Source organism: Delphinus delphis, chromosome 8 (genome assembly GCF_949987515.2).
Source record: "Delphinus delphis chromosome 8, mDelDel1.2, whole genome shotgun sequence".
Lineage (NCBI taxonomy): Eukaryota > Metazoa > Chordata > Mammalia > Artiodactyla > Delphinidae > Delphinus > Delphinus delphis.
The window spans coordinates 71760687-71782237 of record NC_082690.1 but is presented as its reverse complement, the minus strand read 5'-3'; the positions used below and the strand labels follow the sequence as shown (position 1 = coordinate 71782237).

Below are 21551 nucleotides of genomic sequence, written 5' to 3'. Positions count from 1 at the left end.
AATGAATGAAGGACGGAAGGAGTAAATAAATAACTTCCCTTTTGTTAAAAACTGATTTCTTTCTTAATGGATGAACTGTATTTTTGGTTTTTTTTGGCCACACTGTGCGACATGTGGGAGTTCCCCAACCAGGGATTGAACCCATGCCCCTTTTAGTGGAAGCGTGGAATCTTAACCACTGGACTGCCAGGGAAGCCCAAGAACTGTATTTTTGAATTCATATCTTCCTTTCTAAAAGGAGGATGCTTATGATACACTAGTCTGTTTATAGGAAACAAAACTTCCTGGGGTTAAACCGTCATTGGATCTAAATTTTAATGTCCTATTCAAAGAATGGCTATGCAGTAAAAACTTATTAATTTATTTCGGGCTTCCCTGGTGGCGCAGTGGTTGAGTCCGCCTGCCAATTCAGGGGACACAGGTTCGTGCCCCGGTCCGGGAAGATCCCACATGCCGTGGAGCGGCTGGGCCCGTGCGCCATGGCCGCTGAGCCTGCGCGTCCGGAGCCTGTGCTCCACAACGGGAGAGGCCACAACAGTGAGAGGCCCGCGTACCGCAAAAAAACAAAAAACAAAAAACAAAACCTTATTAATTTATTGAAAGAAAGAGTGAATATGGGCAAGTCTCGGTTCCAGAATCAGGTTGTACATGACTGGGGAGGGGGAACAGTATGCTCAGATATTGCCCTGATTAGTTTCCTTTGCTTTGCAGGACAGTTCTGGGATGAGGCTGTGGAAGAGGAGGTGGTTTGTGCTTGCTGATTATTGCTTGTTTTACTATAAAGGTGAGCTGAGGCTCAGGCCACCAAGGGGTCTTTGTGCCAGAGGGGGTGGTGAGGTCATGCAAATGGTGGTCTTCTCAAATCCAGTGAATGGACCAGTGGCCTGAGCTAATCGATAACCTGTTGACCTGCTGAAGTGTTCACTTTTACATATGTGCATGGTTGGTGATTTCATTTTTACCAGTCCCAGCACTGGAAGTGCCATTTGTTGAGTTAAAATAATAGAATCTGGTTTGCCTTCTACTTAAGGTCTCAAGATCTGGAGGTTTTCCAGCTTCTGCCCCACTTGTGGCACAGGCACACCTTTGATTCAGTCTGGAGAGATGGGAAGTATAGGTGAACATTATATTTTGTGACCTGTTATCTGGATTTATCCCGTTATTGGATGGGCAACTGGTGAACTAAATTGGCCATAGGAACATTTGTGGAGCCCAGTACGTAGAATTAGGGGCTGTGCAAAGGTGAGAAGAAAGTAAGGCTCAAAATATGGAGGAAGAGATAGCCTAATTTTAAGACAAGACTAGGTTTTGAAGACATCCAAAGTGCTTAGGCAGTTCAAGAGGAGCAAGAAGCCAATTCCATCTTGGAGAACTTGGGCAGGCTCCTCAGAAGAATTAGGGCTCGAGTTGGGCTTTTTAGGATGGGTTGAGCTTTGCCCACGTGTAGGGGGATGATGGGCGTTTAGGCAGAAGAAACAACTTGATTAAAGTCCTAGAAGCAGAAGAAAGTGGAATGACAGACCTGCAAAGCCAGAGTGAGTCTTGCATGGAGCACACGCTAGGAGATAAGGCTCAGGAGGTGGGTAAGAGCCCAAATGCAAAAGGGCTGTGACACTAGACAGAGGAAGTTGGGCTTCATTCTGTATCCAGTGGGCAGTCAGCAAGTGCCTTTGGGTGGGAGAGCAGTGGGACCAATTCTGTCATTAGGAAGTTACCTCTGGTAACGAAGACGGTTTGGGGGAGGAAGAGAATAGACATAAAAGGTAGGATATTTCACACCTGCTCTAACATTGCCTATGAGGTGTGTACCACCCAGAATTCCCTTCCCCATCCTTTGCAAAAGTTTAAATATTACCTTCTGAAGCCATCTCCACTTCCCCAGGCTGTGTGCCACTCCTGTCTGCGTGTTCCCGCAGCACTTGGTATGCCTCTGTGTTTCAGGAGTTAGCAGGTCGAGCTGAGCGTGTTTACATGCCTGTCCCCCTCCTCGGGGAGAGGGCCCTGTCTGATTCACCTGTGTAGTTCCAGCACTAGCACAAAGGTCCCCAGAGCACCTGAATGGGCGATCCATGATTGCTGTCATCCTGGGAGAGATAAGGAGCCTTGAACTAGGGCAGTGGGATGGACCAGCCCAAGGAAGGTGCCACAGAAGGTTATTCTGATTTGTATTTCCATTCAAAGACAGCCGAGAAGAAGTGGTCCTTGGGAGCATCCCTCTGCCCAGCTACGTGATCTCAACAGTGGCCCCCGAGGATCGCATAAGTCGCAAGTATTCCTTTAAGGTACTGCCGCCCCACCCCCACTCCTCCAGTGCAGCAATTCCATCCTAAGAAATGTTGTGTTCCACAAAATGGCTTCACAAAAGCAGTTGTTTCTGTTGGGGGTTGGGGGGAAGAAGTTAAGAGGTTGAGCGTTTCAGACTCATGTTAACAAAGTTATAAATTCTTTAAACAAGAATAATGTCACATCACAGTACTTTCATTTGTATCTTAGCTTTTGAGTCCCCCAGCCTTGCTTGAGTTTTTAGACCCCTCTTTTCCTGTCGCTGTTTCTGTGACAAGTATCAGCACGGCCCTTCTCATGCTTTCTTACCACTGTCACTGTCCCCGGTGACTCCAGAGTTGCTGTGGGTTGAAGATTCTGGATCCTCCTTCACTTCATGTTGCGTGATATGGTATTGCCTTATTTCTGTAAAACCTTCTGTGACTGGGAACTACTTTTATCCATGTTACCTCATTTGGTGCTTGTGGGGAGCCTGTGAGGTCAGGATCATTAGCTTCGTTTTATAGATTAGGAACACGAGGATCAGAGAGCTGAAAAAACTTGCCCACAGTCCCAAAGTTGGAAGATGATGGAGGCAGATCTCCACCCTGAACTCTGTCCTCTTTCAGTTGCATTACAGGGAGGGAGGACAATTTCTTTCTCTTCTTCTCTGCTTTTCTTCCATGTCTTACTCTGGTCACCCATATACACATTGCAGGAGGTGGGAGGTGGTTTCAATTAATGTTTATTGTTATCATTTTAGGAATACTTTTCTATTAAATTGTTCAGAGCCTCTCTTGCTTATTGTTGGCTCTGAAAACATTTTGTTCGATGGGTGTCACACTGGTCTTTTGCAGCCTGAAAGCCTTCCTCAGAAAAACCTTCCTTTCTAGGGTTTAGTGTTGCTACTGGGCAAACAATTGGGATAACGCTGTTGCGTGTGAATTTGCGGGGCGGGGGGGGGGCGACAGCATTTGGGATATCCTCAGAGTAACTGATTATAATAACTATATATAGTTCATCTTAACACTTTGTTGGGAGGTGTGAAAATACATTCTAGGAAAACATCTTTTATGTGTCATACATTTTTTTTTTTAAAATAGGCTTCACCAGGAGTGTTCCCTAAATATTTTTTCTGGGAGACAGAAGGCATGCATGTTTGGGGGGATGATTGGGGTCTTCAGGGTCTGAGAAGGGAGAAAAGCTATTGCAGACAGAATGGGTGATGTTCAGGTGGTTCTCCAGACAGGGCTGTGGTTTCCTGAGTGTGAAAGACTTCCCTTCCCTTTGGGTCGCAGTGTCATTCTTTTAGGAACCTGAGGATGGGCCCTGGGACAGTTCAGGATCCATGTCCTCGGGCATACTGAGGAGTGTGCAGTATTTTGTGTCCTGGGCCTTATGCTTGCCTCTGATGTCCATTCTTCTCAGTTTGCAGAGCTGAAATTCTCTGACTGTTGCTAGGGTACCTTGCCTGAGATTGTTCAGAGTACCTGTAGTGGTACATAGGCAGAGCCTAAAGGGCTGTGTGGTCCTCTCTCGTCTGTCTTCTCTAACTGTACGCTCAGCCAGGCAGCTCCTGGGCACTGTCAGGGAGCCAGGGTGTTAGATGTGCCCTGAGGCTCCGCTAGGTCTGCAGGACGAGCCAAGCAGGGCTCTCGGTGGCCTTTAGGAGCCATCGTTCCTCCCCCACCCCCACCCCCCTTGAGCTTTAATCACAGCCTGGAATGCCCTGAAGAGTTCCCCAACTCTTACTTACTTGTCCTTTAGGTGTCTGCTCAGGGGCCACCTCCTCCAGGAAGCCTTCCTTAAGTCCTCGGGTTAGGTACTTTTCTTCTGAACATCCACAGGTCTGGTATCACTGCACTATAAATGGTTGATTACCCATTCAGAGCTTTCTACAGGAAAACTAACCATCAGCTAGTTCTGCCAGGGTAGATGGGGCTAGTCTCATTCTGCAAACAGATAACATGGAGCAGTCACTTGTAGTAGGAGTTGTGGTGAATGACACTCCTTATACTTCCCAAGTTAAGGTCGGTTCAGGCTTACTTCTGTTTCATGTTTAGTCCTCTGTAAGTCAGTGATTGTTCACTGAATCACCTTAGCTTACTCAAGTAAATGCCTGCCCCAGAACCCGCTGTGGAACCCTTAGCTGCAGGCCGAGTTTGCCTGGACTCCCTTGGCACTGGGTGGGATGGATTCAGATATGTGAATGTCACAAGCAGGCCCGTATTTAATATCGTTTTTGGACCTGGATGTTAGGCATGTGAGTGGAGAAGTGAATGCTGACAGTTCATCTGAGAGGTTTTATCCATGACCATTGGTGATTTTAGAAACATGTCATTTTCCAGATTCTGTTTAGTTCTCTCATTTTGCTTTCTCTGACTGGTCCTTGCATGGCGTCTGTCTGTCATTCTGGATCCAGATTATCAGACTAGTGATCTGTATCAGACTCATTTCTGGATAGAGCCTGAGAGCACTGAACAGAGAAGCTTGGACTCAGAGTCAGACATTCCTAGGTGTGAATCCTGCCTCCAACTTTTCAGTCGTTCAAAAAATATTTATTGGGCTTCCCTGGTGGCACAGTGGTTGAGAGTCCGCAGGGGACACGGGTTCGTGCCCTGGTCCGGGAAGATCCCACATGCCGCGGAGCAGCTGGGCCCGTGAGCCATGGCCACTGAGCCTGCGTGTCCGGAGCCTGTGCTCCGCAACGGGAGAGGCTACAACAGTGAGAGGCCCGCGTACTGCAAAAAAAAAAAAAAAAATATATATATATATATATATATATATATATTTATTTATTTATTTATTGGGCACCTACTATGTACCAGGCACTGTTCCTGGGGATATAGTAGTGAACAAAATAGAGTCCCTGCTCTCATCGAGTTTATATTCTGCAGGGAAGAGACAGATGATAAACAAGCATGTAAAATAAAGAATACCAGGTAATAGGTGCTGTGAAGAATCTGTGACCAAGTGTGGAAATCTAGGAAAGTTACTTAACTTCTCAGAGCTTCACTTACCACATCTGTAAAAGAGATTCTGTTCCTTCCTTATAAGGCTGTTAGGATTAAAATGAGATTAAAGTCACGGAAGTACCTAGGAGACACATAGTAGGCACTCTGTAAATCTTCCTATTTCCACATCATTTTCCTATGTGGATTTGGTCAGCTTTTTCCTTGCCAATTTAAAGGACCTTGCTTATCAGAGCACAAGGGGGAAAACCTCTTGTTCGTAGTCCATTGCGGTTGCTTTTCCCAGTATACCTGTGGAACATGTGAAAGCACCTTGATGCTTCCTGACGTATAGTAGGTGTGCCAGGGTGTTCAGTCAAGTGTTAGACTGCTCAGCTGAGCTTTGTGTTGCCTCTTTGGCGAGACAAAAGAGCAGCTTCCTTGATGGGCGTACATCATGTTTCACGCCCAAGCAGGAAGCAGAGTGAATATCTGCACCGAGCTGCCTGCTGTTGAGCAGCTGATTTTTGAATCAGTTCCAGTCAGCAGGTGCTTCAGAAGAACCAAAACAGGGACTCCCGAGAGTCTGCTTCTATGGAATGAGGGTTTTTTAAAAAAATCTCTTTCTCAAATAAACCTTGAATTGACTGTATGCCCCTTCCTAAGTGGGAGTAAGATAAGTAGGAAACAGGTACAGCTGCGGGGCTTTTGCTGCGGGGGAACAGACACAGCTGTTCCTAGGCCTGACTTCACCAAGAAAAGGGAATCCAGCCTGTGACGTTTTTTCGAGGTGTGGAAATAAGCTGGGTGGTGCATGGGCTTTTAGTCTGGAAGAAGGGAGAACCTGGCCGGGGCGTTTCTGGGTTTTGCTCCTGGAAGTGAGACGCGCACTAACCTCTCTGACCTGGGTTTCCGTCTTCTCCCTCCAGGCCGTGCACATGGGGATGCGAGCACTCATCTATAATAGCTCCACCAGGGGCTCTCAGGCCGAGCAGTCAGGCATGAGGACCTACTACTTCAGTGCTGACACCCAGGAGGACATGAACGCTTGGGTCAGGGCCATGAACCAGGCTGCACAGGTGCTATCTCGATCGTCACTGAAGAGGTCAGTCCCCATGGAGGGTCCCTGCCAGAGCGCTTCCTACACAGGTGGGGGAACCCAAATAAGAACTCTTGGATGCCCAGAATTCCACCGTTCACTCACTCTTATTAAGCATTGCCCTCTCTTTGAAGTCCTGTTAAATGGTGACTTCTTCCAGGAGGAGACTATTTACAGGGCCAGCACATGCTGCAGGCAGAGCTGGAAGGTCCCCTAGGAATTATCTAGTCCACTGTCCTCATTAAACAGAGAAACAGGAAGGGCTGGGAGAGTGAAATGACTGCCTGGGATACACAGCCTTGGTACCTGGTTGTATGTTTCTCAGTCTTTCTTCTCTTGTGTGTGGTGGAAGGGAAAACCTTGGGGCTAAGACTGGGGAGGAGGGAGCAGACAGACAAGAAAGATCTTGCAAACTGGAAACATGCCACCGACGGCCCACCTTGTTGTTGGGAGCTGACTTGGGAGCTGTCTTCCAGCTGCCTCTTCCCTCGAGTGGGCCAACCAGGGTACCATCAGGGATCTTGAAGTTCCTGAGTCTGTTGACTGTGGGTGATTCCCTGTGAGAAAGCAGAGGAGAAACATGAGTGGAGTCATGGGCTTGGGGAAGGTGGGGTAGTCCTGGAAAGTCAGGGTGCCTTTAGCCAGTCCTCATCTGACATGAGCCCCGTTCTTCACTCTCTGGACACCTTGCTCTGCTTAGAGGCCTCTTTGACAAAGGTCTGTTAGTGAGGGCTCAAAACAAGAGTAGTGTTCTCCAGCAACCTAAAGACAAGATTCTGCAGTAACTGCAAATGGGTTTCACATGGATGTTTTTATATTGTCCACCTTTTCCAACTCACGTGTATGCTATTTTTGGTGTTAGTGGTACTTCCTAGCTTCATGATATCTTTCCTGAGACGATCAGACCTTTGATATAGATAGTGATCTCCCTCAAGAGGTCAGGCTCTACCCTTGGAGCTTCCTAGCAACTCAGTCGAGCATTTGTCATGCTGGGTTTTTTTTTTTTCTGTCTATTTTTCAGTATGCTAGGCTTCAGGTGGGAATCATCTTTGTATATTCCACACACCTGACATATAGTAAGCTCTCAAGTGTCTGTTGAGTGAGTAAGTGAGAGATAGGAAGAATGAATGAATACGTTGAACAGAACCAGGACCAAAGACTATCCTGGAGGTTTCCCCGTGGGCCCTGAATCAGTAACTCTTAACTACAGGTATTCAGTCAGGTTTGCCTCTGCTTCTTAGCATTGTCATCCTTCTGTTATGTCCATAATGATGATATGAAAGCCTGTGCCATTAACCTGCAGGTACTCTGTTCAGAGTGACATTGGCATTTCCACCTTCATCCTAGGAGAAGGAAACTGGGAAGGTTTGACACGACTTACTCCTAGTGTACATGCTCACTGTTTCCTAGTTTTTGTTGTTCATTCTTTTTTTTTTAATTAATTAATTTACTTATTTATACATACATACGTACATACGTACAATAAGTGAAGACATTCCCTGGCGGTCCAGTGGTTAAGACTCCACTCTGCCAATGCAGGGGGCGTAGGTTCGATCCCTGGTCAGGGAACTAAGATCCCACATGCCACGTGGCACGGCCTAAAGAAAAAAAAAATCAGCACAATAAAGGCCAGAAAAATTAACAATTAAAAAAAAATGCAGAAAGCAAAGAGAAATATCCTTGGTCACCTTCCCAGGGTTACCTCTGTTACCAAGTTAACAGGGATCCTTTTAAACTATTTTCTATTCATATATGTGCTTATATAAATATAGAGGGGGTTTTGTGCTTTTTTTTATAGCATGAATGATACTGATCTTGAAAATCATTCTGTATCAGTGTACATGGGCTACCTTTATTTTTGACTGCTGTATGATACTTCATAAGGTAGAGGTACCATAATGTATTTAAGCGTGTGCCATATCTTGGATAGTTTATTTTTTGTCCTCTTTTACTGCTGTAGGTAGTTTTGTGTAATGAAAAACTTTCTACAGGCCTCTGCGTGTGTGAGGCTTTCAGATTGCTAGGTCAATATACAATGCATTTTTAATTTTAATCAATACCACCAAACTGCCCTTTAAAGAAAGCTGTATATTCCACTAGTGAGAGCGCTCATTTCCCCACATCTTTGCCAGCAGTTGATATTATCAATCTTTTTCATTTTTGCTGAGCTGCTGTGTAGATAAATGGTATCTGGTTATTTTAATGTGTATTTTCATGATAGTAGGGACCTTTTATATTTATTGACCACTTGTATTTCCTCTGCACTGAATTGCTGGTACCTATTCTCTGCCCATTTTTCTACCGAGTTGCTTGCTTTTCCTCTGTGCTTCCTTTCCTACATGTGCGGATATCTGCCCAGTTAGGAATGCAGCTTAGCCTATTGCAGAGGTTGGTTATAGGCTCTCCAGTCTTGTTATTTAGTCTGTAATATTCTGGCATTTTCCCTGTTCTCTTGGATTCCTCAGAGATCACCTGAGAGGTTTCTTGAGCCCATCTCCGAGTTCCCTTAGGGCCCTGGCGTGCTAACAGCTGGGCCTTTTCCATCTTCCTCCCCACCTTGGTCTTTCAGTCTCTCTTAACCAAGGTTGTTCTCTTATTCATGATGAAGTTCATTCATCTCAATGAAGATAAGGAGCTAAATCCAGAAGTTGAAGAATTCAACTTTATTTGTGCTGTGGTCATCTTCCCAAGCAGAGATACCTATGTCTTATACTTTTTTTTAAAGTTCTCCCCTTCTTTATTTTAATTCTTAGAAAATAGAAAATTTTGTTTTATTTTACTTTGCTTTAAATAAACAAACCTCAGTCCTTCTAGACTTTACTGTTTCTGTAGTCATTCATGTAGGCCCATTCCACTGGATTTGTATTTTATCTCCGCTTGATGAATTTCTTGTGTCCTTTTATAACGTGAGCTCTGAGAGCTCCCTGTGTTTTTACATTGGTTTCTTTCTACCGGCAACATTAAATGGGTTCATTCTTGTGTCCCAGCTTTGCTCGGTTCTTCGTGCCTGACTAGGGCATTGGGTCAAAGATAACTTGAGAATGAGATCAGGCTTAATAGGAAAAAGTGCTGTGATTGATAAGTGATGTCTGCCTTGAACCGTTCAGGATGAACTTGCTAGCTGAGATTAGGATTTTTTTTGTTGTTGTTTTTTTTACTTTTTCCTACCTGAAGATTTTGTAATTAACTATCAGATTTTGGTTTTAGAGGGGCTCCTTCCCTTTTCCACTGGGCTGCCTTCCAGATCTCAGGCCATTTGTATTGTCCCTAGCTTTTTCCTGAACTTTTAAATGTGTTCTTACTATGCTCTTAATAAACTCTTAAAATCCCATAATCATCTTTGCCCAAGGTTTCTTCCCCATTTAAAAAAAAAAAAAAACAAACTTGTTATACCTTCTGACGCAGACGAAAAGCAGAATAACATTTCCTCTTAATTTTCTGAGGTGAAATTATCAGCCAAGGAAATTCAGACTTATTAAATGTTCTATTTTACCAGAATAAGATGGTCAGACATTTGGTTAGTTAGAAGTATTCATCATGCAGGACTACATCTTGCCTCTCCTCCACTTTGGTGATCTGCTCTGCAAAACCTCCATCTCTGTTATGTGGGTGGCCCCAACCATAGCTTTTTGTTCTCTCCCTCCTTGTTTCTCACCCAAAAGCTTCTATCCTTATTCATACAGGCAAATGCTTTCTTTATGAATGTGGTACATTAGGACTTCTGACTGCAGGTAAAAGAAAATGCAAATTTACCTTAAAAGGGGAGGAATTTATTGATTCATGTCCATGAAAAGTTCAGGATAGCTTCTAGCTTTAGAAACAGTTGGGTTCAAGGCTCAGACAGTATCATTACAAGTAATTCTCTCAGGCTCTGCCTGCCTGGGCTGGATTCATTCTTAAACTCCGTGTGGAGGTCCCTGGCATATCTAGGACCTGGTGGCTAGATAGCTGCAGTAGCCCCAGACTTGTGTTGTCCAAGTTAAGTTCAGCAGGAAAGAGCCAGAGTCTTATCCAGAAGCTCTGAGGTCTTATTCTGATTAGACAGGCTTAGGTCACATTGATTCCCAAAATCACATACTGTGGCTAGGGAATGCATGTACTGATTGGCACAGACCTGGGATACATGCTTCACTTCTGAGAACTAGACCATGGGGACTGAGAGCCAGGTAGGGGTGGATTCCCAAGTAATGCTAGGGTTATGGGCAGAGGAAGGAGAAGTGACTTGATGGGATGTGGTAAACGAGATGTAAGCAACCAATATCCAGGCCACTTCCTACTGTATCAGTTTCTTTTGCCTTAAGTACTAACTCCTTCCAGAGTTTAGTCTCTGAAGTTGGGTAGACTGGGGTTTAAATCCCAGCTTTACTACTTTCTAGCTGTGTCACTTGTGCAATTTAGGTATGCTTTTTAAACCTCAGTTTTTCTAAGTTATCGGATTTTTGCAAAGATTAAATTAAATGAGTGTATAAAGTGCTTACTTCGCACATTGCCTAAGACATAGTTGATACTCCATCTCAGATGTGCTAGCTTCCATAGGGTTCGGTTTAACAATGTCATTGGGTCTTTTTCCTTTGCACCCTTTCAGTTTCATCGTTAATCCTCTGGTTTACATTGATGATGAATCTCCTGTGAGCAAATCATACTCTCTCCCTTGCCAGGATGTGCCCATCCCCTAGCAGTGTGAGTTGTGGCTCAGCAATCCAGGCTCCCTACAGCAGTGTCCCTCAGCCTGCCCCTCGCCGCTCTCCTCCTCCAGCCTCTTGCTACATCCTCTAACCATAGAGGGTGCTGAGCACCGTTGCTGCACCTCCTCCCTTTGTCCTCTTGTTTCCTACACAGGCTTCAGGGTCTCTTGATAGACAAGTATTCTTGAGGCCCCAGCCCTAGGCTGTAAGGAGCACCAAGCACTGCTGCCAGAGCCTGCCCTCTACCTCCTTCTGTCCATAATTTCTTCTCCCCTGTTTCCATGTTCTTCCACTTACCAGACTTTGGATTCTGGTTTTTGATTCTCTGCAGCCTCCTTGACATTTGTCTTCTGAGTTCCCCGCTGTTGAACTGGTTATTCTTCTCTTGTCTAAGGATGTCTTGTTCTTTCCAGTAAGCTAAAGCACTAAGCAAGGAGGTCAGCTTGTCGTTACAGTTCACAAAACTGACAAGCAATTCAGATAGGAGGGCCTATCGGAAGACAACTTATCTCTTTTTATCAGTTTCCAAACGTCTCTGGTCTGTGGTGTAACTATAGTCCTGTCTTGGGACTGAAGGCACTTATAGCCTAGTCACCTTTGGCATAAAATCCAATCTCCTTAGTAGGGCTTTTGATCCCTGCCTGAGTCTGGTCCCTGCAGGTGCCTTTGGCTCACATTATGCTATTCCTTTTCCTCTCGGCCCCAACCATACTCAAATTATTGAATTGGGTGCGTTTGTCTGTACTTTTGTCCACTTAGTCTTTAATTCTACAGTTATTTATTGAGGGCATATTGTGCGTCAGACACTGTTAAGCATACTGAGAGATACAGCAGTCTTCAATAGAGAGGCAAAGTCCCATGCATTCTTGGGTGGGTGAGGGGGAGAGAGACCGTATACAGGCACACAAATCAGCGAGATGATTTTCTATCATGATCTGTGCATGAAGGCAGTAAAATGGAGTGATGAGATGGGAAGGGACTAAGGGGCAGGGAGCGGCCACTTTTGTTTGGGTGGTCAGGGGAGGCCTCCATATGGGGAACGTGTGGAGGTGAGGCCTGATTGATGCAGGAAACTTGCATATGTAAAACTTCGAAGAAGAGTGTTCTGGGCAGAAGGTGTGGCACTTACAAATGCCGTGAGGCAGGAAGGAGCTCGGTTTATTCAAGGAACAGAAAGCTGGAGAGTTGTGGCCAATCAAAGCGAGCTAGGGGGAGAAGAGACTGTGATGAGCTCTGGCAGGTAGATGGAGGTCCATACCGTGAGGCCCAGGATCCCTCTGGGCCTTGCTCATCTGCTCCCCTGGCCCTCACCCTTATTAGGACAATTCAGCACAGCCTTCAGGTCCTAGCCTATGCATATGTCTTCCTTCTTTGACCCTCAGTGTGTCAGATGCCTCTGCTTGTAGCACTCTTTCGTTCCTTATGCATAGAACTTTCATGTTAAAGTTATGTTGGCCTGCTTTCTCACTGTCACCCTGCGAGACTGTACGCTCCTTGAAAATGAGAATAGTCCTGGCACATAGTAAGCATTCAGTTAATGGATGGGTGGGTGGGTGTTTGGCTGGCTGGGCACGTGGGTGGTTGGATGGATGAACAAAACTTATACCTGTAAGATGTTCAGATAAGGACTTGTGGTGTCTGAGAGCCGTCTGAGCACTGCTGTGGGGTTGATTGTGGGGACTCAGCCTGCTCAGAAGTGGCCCACACGTTTCTGGCTATCTGCACTCTCCTCAGAGCATGGAATCTTTGGCCTTCCAAACTCTGATCACTTCGGTTAAAGTGTGGCAGGACAACGCCTGAGGTTGGACAAGCCCCTTGGACCCTTGACAGAAGTAATTTATAGACATGTTTTCAGCCCAGGTGCAGGGCTTTGGAGTTGGATCAGACGGAATTTGAGTCCTGCTTATGTCACTGGTTGCATGATTCAGAGCAAGTTGCTTAACCTCTCTGAGTTTCACGTTCATTACCTATAATGAAACAATAATATCTCTAGCTTTGTGCAATGATAAGAAGAGATAATATATTTGAAGTGCTTATAGCTTAACTTACTTTTGCAGTTAGTACGTGCTCACCACAGTCCCTATCTTTCAGTAGAGACAATTTATTGTAAGTAATCTGGTGCTCACGTGAGTGCCCGCAGCCTCTCTGGGCTTGACAGTACTGACCTTGCAAGATTGTTGTAGGGATTAGAGATGGAACCTATGTCAGGTTCCTGGCACACAGTAGGACGCAGCATATAATAACCAAGCATTGGCCACAGAAAATGAATGACCCAGACCGTAACTGCCGTAGAGAGATGGGAAGTGAGTGAGCTTGGTGCGTGCCAGAACTCCAGACTGGCTCAGGTTGGGCTGTGACAGTTGAGCGTTACTTACGCAGCTAGAAGGAAGAGGGAAGGATTCTCCGGGCAGGAATGAGCAAAGTGAGGAGACCTGGCAGCCATTATATATCTTTCCTTTCTTCTTCGTCTGGTTTGTCAGGTCCTTAAAACTCCACAGGGGACTTTGCCGATAGCCACTCTGCTGAGGCAAGTGATGGCCTCAGGTGGGAGTCTGGTGTTTCATTTATCCTTCAGTCTCACTCTTCTCTGGGGGAGGACAGGCCCTCTTCTTGTTTATTTAGAGCAGAGCGTGAAAGGCAGCAAGTTATCTTCCCCCATCCCAGGGGAACTGCCCTATTTAACTCTGGGGAAAAGTAGAACCCGATTCCTGTCTCCATTTCTCTCCAGCCATTTCCTTCCTCAAATCTAGGAACTAATTCAACTGAGCAAGCCTGCCTTCATGCTTCCTAGAGACTTTGGGCCCATCCTCTTCAGCCTTTTATACAAGTCTATGGACTGTGCTCACAGTGGGTTCTAGCTTTTGAGCCCACTGCCCTCCTGAGCCTTGGGGTCAGTGCTCAGGAACTTCTGCCCTTGACCTGGCTCAGACCAAACTCTCTAAGGATTATCAGTGGCCTGACCTTTGTTCTTGGGCTATTAGTTTGGTCATTTAGGTATGGTGAGTAGGGAGGGATCCTCCAGTGGGATTGCGACAGGAAGGCTGTGTCTGCCAACAGGACCAAGGTCCAGCCAAGCTCCTACAAGCTGTCGTTCCTTTTCTCACCCAAGTCTTTGAATGAGATTTCAGTGGGTGTGTGTGTTTAACATTAAGATAGAAGTAAATATTGTTCCTTATTTCCTAGTGAGATAAAGCGTTTGGAGGCAGAATAAAATAATAGTCAGTGTACAACTGCTTGGTATGATCTGTTTACTTCCAAGTTCTTGTGAAGGACAGGAATAAGACAGAAGTATCCTCAGTCTGAGATAGGTGCTCTTCCCACTTGCAGGGGAAAACAAGGATTTTCTCTAAGCAGACATAAAGCATTGCTGTGATGTGCTGAAAATGGGGTGGCCCAGTCCCTGCTAATGATGGGCTCAGCCCCTTGCATCAGTTAGGGATTGCGTTTGGTTGCCAGTAATAGAACAACCCAACTTAGGGTGGTGTAATCAAATTGAGTTTTAGTTTTCTCACTAGCAGGGATCTAGAGTCAGTTAATTTGGGCTAATGTAGTAGGGACCCAGGCTCTTTCTCACTTTCTACCCAGATTTTGGCAGGTGGCTTTCATCCTCATTTTTGTCACCTTGCAATCCAGCATAGAGTCTAAATTCCAGGCAGGAAGAGGGGAAGGGTTAGCTAAGAGAGCTAAGCATTCCTTCTTTTAAAGGCTTTCCTGGAAACCCATCCAGCAATTTCTGTGCACATCTTATTGGCCAGATTTATGTTACACCGTCAGCTCCACGGGAGGTTAGGAAATGTAAGTTTTTTGTTGGGTACATTGCCACTTTGAAAAAACTGGGGCAAGGAAGAAGGAGGGAATAGATATTTGAAGCCAGTACATTTGTATTTGAGGACACACTATGTGCCAGCCCCAGTGCTGTACTCTTTCTGTGCATTGTCTCCTTTAATCCTCAAAACGACCCAAGGAGGAGGGGGTTGTCCCCATTTTGTAGATGAGGAACCTCAGACCAGAGAGGTTAGGGACTTGCCCAAGGGCACCCAGCTTCTATGGGCTGGAGCCAGCTCTTGAATCCAGGTCTGACTGGCTCTAATCCTATGCACTCTGGGTTTGTCAAGCTTGAGAAGTGACACATGTGGCCAAAATGGTCACCAAATGTCAGGAATTCCCTGTGTTTTTGAAGAGTCACTGATTCCAGGTGCTTACAACGATAGTAATGACCTGCACAAGAAAGGCTTGTGTCATCTTAGCTGAACATCTGTGCCCTGCATGGCCAACTTCTCTGAATGACACCGTCACTGAAAGCCAAGGAATACTTCATTCTTTCCCACCACTGTGCTAAATTGAGCATTGCAAATCTATTGTGATAGATCTCCTGATTTGAGAAGTCATGTGTTACACTGGTGGGAATGCAAGGAGACGGGGAGAAGACCAAAAAACACTTTTGCCTTAAATCCCGTAACTTACTAAGTTAAATGTTTGTCAGGTAAGGTGGGGGGGTCGGGAACATTCCCTTCACCTTTCTTCCGTGCAGCCAGAGCCTGAACGTTTTGGACACAAAGGCATCTTATCTGAGGTGAGTCCCAGCAGCTGTGGAAATAGAAGCTGTTCATAAGCCCGAGTATTAGGGCCTAGAAAGCTGCCAGGTAGCAAGCAGACAGCCATTCTTTTAGCCATCCTCTAAAGGTTTGTTTTGCAGTAAATGCTGGTGTCAATCTGAGAAAAGGGTTTATCTTTCTCAATCAACTTTATATTCAGGACGTGTTGGCATGTGTCGGAGTATATACACTCATATGTACACACACAGTAGGGGCTAATATTTGTAGTTATAAGTTAATTCCAAGGTTAGAAAAGACTGGCAAACTCCATGATTTGGGGTCAGCTTATGAGAACAGTATTAAATGTGGTTACCATGATTAAATCAGACTTTAGGATTGTCTGGGTTTGACAGCAGAGGCTATTTTCTCTACTACTTTCTTATATCCCCTAGTGCCTGTACCAGTGGGGATATATAGGTTCTCAATAAATACATGGAAGTTGATTGGTAAAAGAAGAAAAATGCCCGTTACAGTTGGTTCGGCTAAGACACAGTACCCACAACCCCCGGGTTCTGAAGTTGAGGACATTCTCTTATTTTATTTTATTTTAAAATTTATTTTATTGAAGTATAGTTGGTTTACAATGTTGTATTAATTTCTGCTGTACAGCAAAGTGACTCAGTTATATATACATTCATTTTCATATTCTTTTCCATTCTGGTTTATCACAGGATATTGAATATAGTTCCCTGTGCTATACAGTAGGACCTTGTTGCTTATCCATTCTATATATAATAGTTTGCATCTGCTAATCCTAAACTCCCAATCCATCCCCACACCTCCACCCCCTGCAACCATAAGTTTGTTCTCTATATCTGTGGGTCTGTTTCATAGATAAGTTCATTTGTGTCATATTTTAGATTCTACATATCAGTGATATTATATGGTATTTGTCTTTCTCTTTCTGAATTACTTCACTTAGTATGCTAATCTCCAGGTCCATCCATGTTGCTGCAAATGGCATTATTTCATTCTCTTTAGTGGCTAAGTAACATTTCATTGTATATATGTACCACATCTTCTTTATCCATTCATCTGTCGATTGAAGAAACCCTCTTTTCCCTTCAATTCTAATGTCATCCATTTAGGTGTATATTCGTTTTACTACATGGCTTTTACCACAAGGCGCTGTTTATCTTTGTGGTGGGAATAACAAGGAGGTACAGTTACTTCGGTCTCACAATTGGAGTAAGCAGGTTATAAAGCTTCAGCATCTTGGCTGGGGTGTGACCCAGAGGGCAGCCAGAGCTTTAATCTTCTAGACAGCAGCCTAAGCACACCACTAAGGGGTGGTTTCCTGAATTTGAGAAACAGTAGAGAAGATAAAGGCCAACTTAGATGACTTGAAGACTGGGGTTACACTGATGTGGTGTTGGGAGGGAGGATTAAAGGAAGAAAAGAAAGACAAAGTTAAAACCTATAATGTGTACATTGTGGAACAGAGTCGTCCCTTTAAAAACTTAATGGTAAGAATTGCTTTTTCTTAAAGTGCAGATCCCTGAATATTTCCCATCTGTTCCTACTACTTGAGCTTATAGACTCACTGGACTTTAGGAATGGAAGGGTCCTTGGAGATCACCATCTAAATATGTCATTATAAAATGATGTAATAGGACTCCTTCTGCTATAAGTAATAGAGACCAAACTCAGACTAGCTTAAGTGAGAAACAGAATATATTGATGCACAACCAAGAAGTCCAAGGATATATCTGGGTTAGGTGTGGCTAAATCTAGTTCAGGCCAAGTCTTTAAGATTCTATTTCTCTCCGTCTGCTTTTCTTGGTGTTGGTTTCACTCTCAAGTACCTGCTTCCCATGTAGTCGTAGCAGCTCAAGACCAGCTCCAACCAGAGTCCTAGAGCTAACTCTGATTGGCCTGGATTGGGTGATGTGTCAGCCTCTGAGCCAGTCACTGAGACTTTGGATCCTCAGCTCCACAGGGACTTGTAGAGTCAGCAGCACCTTTTAAACCACAAGGACTGAGCGTGGGGAGGGTGATCCCCAAATGAAAACTGAAACACTGTTAGAAGAAGGGGTGGGAGATGGGGGGGAAGATGTCCCCTAGTGATGGATAGAAGGAGGTCCAAACAAGCTTCCCCCCTCCACAAAGCTTTGGGTTTTTATGGAGAAGTCATGAGTACATGGACATGAGATGTGAGATTGCTTTTCTCAGTTTCCATGCCTAAGTTAAGGCCAACAGTTCAGCCTGCACGCACTAAGAAGCAGACCTGTGTTAGGGTTTGGATTTTCACTTTACACTGACGTTTTAACCAGCTCCCTGACTGGATTGATCTGCCCTGAATCAGTGCTGATTATTGGTAGCTGAGGTTCTGAGATATGTTGCAGGGACACCTGAGGTCTGGCCACCAAGACGTAAATGCAGGAGCATTTCCGTTGTTCGTTCTCCTGTTGAAATGGAGAACCCTCAGGCTTGGCCATTTCAAGGAGTGAGGGATGTCTAGACCAGGACCTTTTTACCAAGGAGCACAAGTCGACCAGCTGCCCATTCAAGGTTCCCTGGTAATTTTTCTGGTCCTTCTGAGCTAGGCTGGAGTGGGTTCCCCTGCCTCCCCAGTCTAAACTCTGCTAAGCTTATGGAGCTGCTGCTGCTGTCTCTCTGGTATCAAGTAATGAGGAGGCAGACATAACTAGGACCCAAGGAGGTGGGGAGAAAGGCAGCTTCCAGTGCGAGATGGGCCATGAAAGAAACCTGCCCTTCTCTATGCCCCAGAAGCTCTTTAGCCTTGGTTCACGTCCTCCCCTGTCACCCCCACCCCATTCTCCTTTGCAGTTTCCAGGTCTGCATATGTGCAAATCATGGACATGCATTTGGAGAGGCAGTAGAGAGCAGTGGCTATAGCACATGGGCTCTGCAGTCTGCCTGGGATTAAGCCCTGGTGTCTCTCTTTCCCAGCAGTATGGTCTTGGGCAAGTCATTTATCTTCTCTGTGTCTCCGTTTCCTTATCTCTGAAATCTGACTAATAATACTTCAGAGAATTGTGGTCAGGTCAGTGTTCTTGCATTCCTGTTTGAGCAGTTCCCCGACAAGATACAAAAGTAGTCATATAAAGAGATTGCTGTGCCAATTCTCTACCCACCATCTTGGAAGAATGTTAATTATGCTGCTAATTGTACTTTGGGCTGTGCTGGATGCCAGTGGGAGAGACCCTGGGCTCAGGAGCCTTCTAGCCAAGCTGACCTGCCCCAGACAGACAGGTGGACAAACAGCAAAAGGGAAAGGCATGAGAATACCACATGTACCGTTTATTTGTTTATTGGTATTTATAGAGCTCCTATTCTGTACCGTTATTTCATGGAAGTTCTGGGCATACGATGAATGGCCAGTTGGGCCTCTGGCCTGAAGGAGCTCATAGTCTACCTGGGCGCTAGATGAGTAAACATGCAGTTATGGTCCAGTGTGATTAGTGTGATAGTGGGGTCAGCTGAGATCCTGATCTAGACTCTGTGTGTGTGTGTGTGTGTGTGTGTGTGTGTGGTGGCGGCTTCCTGGAGGAGGTGACATTTAAGCCAGATCCCAGAGGAGTAGAAGTTAGGCCAGCAGAGTAAGGGGATAGGTATGAAAGGAGCTCCAGGCAGAGGGAAGAGCCCATGCAAAGGCCTGGAGGTAATTGGAGTGTAAAGTGTATCCTTTGGGGAGTCTCGGCTGGGGGTTCCAGTCTGGATGGGGCTGAACGTGCTGCTGTCATTGCAGGGACATGGAGAAGGTGGAGCGGCAGGCGGTCCCCCAGGCCAACCACACAGAGTCCTGTCGAGAATGTGGCCGCGTGGGACCTGGACATGCAAGGGATTGTTCTCATCGCAAACGCGAGGATTCCTTTGGATTCGAGAGGCGGGAGCAGGAGGAAGACCGGTACCGCTCCCAGAGGGACCCACTGGAGGGCAAGCGGGACAGGAGCAAGGCCAGGTCCCCATACTCACCCACCGAAGAGGATGCCTTGTTCGTGGATTTACCCTGTGGCCCAAGAGGCCAGCAGGCTCAGCCCCAAAGGGCAGAGAGGAACGGTGTGCTGCCTGGCACATCTGGCCCAGGAGAGCAGAACGGGACTGGCGGGTACCAGCGGGTCTTTCCTTCCAGGACCAACGCTGAGAAGCACAGCCAGAGGAAGAGCAGCCTGGCGCATGTGGAGCAATGGGCAAAGACCCAGAAGGCGGACGGCAGGAGGTCAGTAGTGGACTCAGGATCGCTGCTGCTAATGAGCATAAAAATGTCATAAGAGTAGCTATCACTTACCCAGCACATGCTGGTACATGCCGGCCTTGAACTCTACCTCTGTTATCTCCATAAATCCCTGCAACAGCCTTGCAAGGAGGGGTGATAGCCTCAATTTATAAACAAAGAAATTGGGGCTTGGAGAAGTATGGGAACCTGCCCAGGGCACACAGATAAGCGGCAAAGGCAGAGTTTAGACTCAGTCCGTGAGCCTCCCAAGTGCACACGAGATTATATCGGGTTAGGGGTTTCCCGTTCCCCAGGGAGCATGCCTTGAGACTGTCGGCATGTAGACAGTAACTGATCTTCTCCTCTTACTTAGCTACTTCTCTGCATCCGGGAAATATTTGTAGCAGCTAGAGTAAATACAGATCCGTTTTTAATTCCAGGCACGTAGAGCAGTGCTCAGGCACTGTTGACATTAAGCTTTATTATACCCGTTCCTTCAAGAAGTGGTTTTAATTATTTAGAGGGAATGCATCTCTTGCTATTTGCAAAGCACTATCTGTATTTTATTATAATTTTAGATTAATTAGGACACATTTATGAATGTGAAGAATTCAGGGTCACTCAGCTTCCACATTGTCCTTAGAAGCCACTGTGTGTTGTCTTCACTTTGAAGACAGCAAATCCCCCTCGCCATCCTCAGGCTTCTATTTATTTATTTATTTTTGCGGTACGCGGGCCTCTCACCGCCGTAGTCTTTCCCGCTGCGGAGCACGGGCTCCGGACGTGCAGGCTCAGCGGCCACGGCCCACGGGCCCAGCCGCTCCGCAGCATGTGGGATCCTCCCGGACCAGGGCACGAACCCGTGTCCCCCGCATTGGCAGGCGGACTCCCAACCACTGGGCCACCAGGGAAGCCCCATCCTCAGGCTTCTAAAACAAACCCCAGACTGGAGACGAGATAGCAAAGTCGTGGTGCATTCAGAAAACCCGCCAAGGGCTGGAGGGGCCACAGTGAATGCGTCAGAGCTCAGGCCAAGTCTGCCACAGGCCTGATACACATGCTTTAAAGTGCTGCTCTCCATTCTCCCTGTGTGAGGCCCACACTTTCCACTATGGGGTCTGGAGGTGGTGGTGCTCCAAGGGGAATAGGCTAGGCCTCTTTTTAGGTGGGTGGGGCTGTTGTGAATATGTGGGTGTTGTATGCATGTGCGGGTTGTGTAACTTCTTTAATCTGGTCCAGGTGGGCTATTGTGAGGTTAGATGGTGGAGAACTCGCTGGGAGTTAATGGAAACTCCCTAAGCAGTTGGTAGACATGGTTGTGGGTCAGACTAGGAGAAGGAAGGCCCTTTGTGTTGTAGCTAAGATACCTTCCCATTCCCTCCTGGGACAGACCAGGTGTCAGTTCTGTTTGATCAGATTTTGTGTTTTATTGAAAATAGCTACTGCCCAAGGACACAGAGGAGGGAAGCTGCTATTCTTGGTGCTGGGCTAGGTAGACCTCCTAGGAGGTAGTTCTAAGTGACCTTACTGCTGAGTGAGATTGGAAAGCTGGCAGGGGTTGTATCGTGCAGGTCCTCATAGTCCAAGGTAAGGAATTTGGATTTTATTTGAAAAAGCAATAAGGAGAGCCACTGGAAGGTTTTAAACAGGTAAATGATGTGATCTGATTCACAAAGAAGAGCCTAGGGAAGAGGCTGTTGCAGTAGTCCAGCATGGTGCCAATGGAAATAGAAAGAAATAGATTTGAGGTACATTTTGGAGGTTGAAACAGAAAAGCTT

At 45.9% G+C, this 21551-nt stretch overlaps 1 protein-coding gene across 3 annotated transcripts in view; it reads left to right on the top strand.

Moving 5' to 3' along the window:
* Nucleotides 1-21551, top strand: part of PLEKHA7 (pleckstrin homology domain containing A7) — a 209955-nt gene that overhangs the window by 140925 nt on the left and 47479 nt on the right. For 2 of the 3 annotated variants that reach the window (XM_060018553.1, XM_060018556.1), the window contains exons 7-10: nucleotides 712-784; nucleotides 2182-2282; nucleotides 6143-6318; nucleotides 19305-19775. In XM_060018553.1, the coding sequence (XP_059874536.1) occupies nucleotides 712-784; nucleotides 2182-2282; nucleotides 6143-6318; nucleotides 19305-19775 (821 nt within the window). The remainder of the gene's footprint in view (nucleotides 1-711; nucleotides 785-2181; nucleotides 2283-6142; nucleotides 6319-19304; nucleotides 19776-21551) is intronic. The other variant, XM_060018555.1, reaches the window with a different exon arrangement.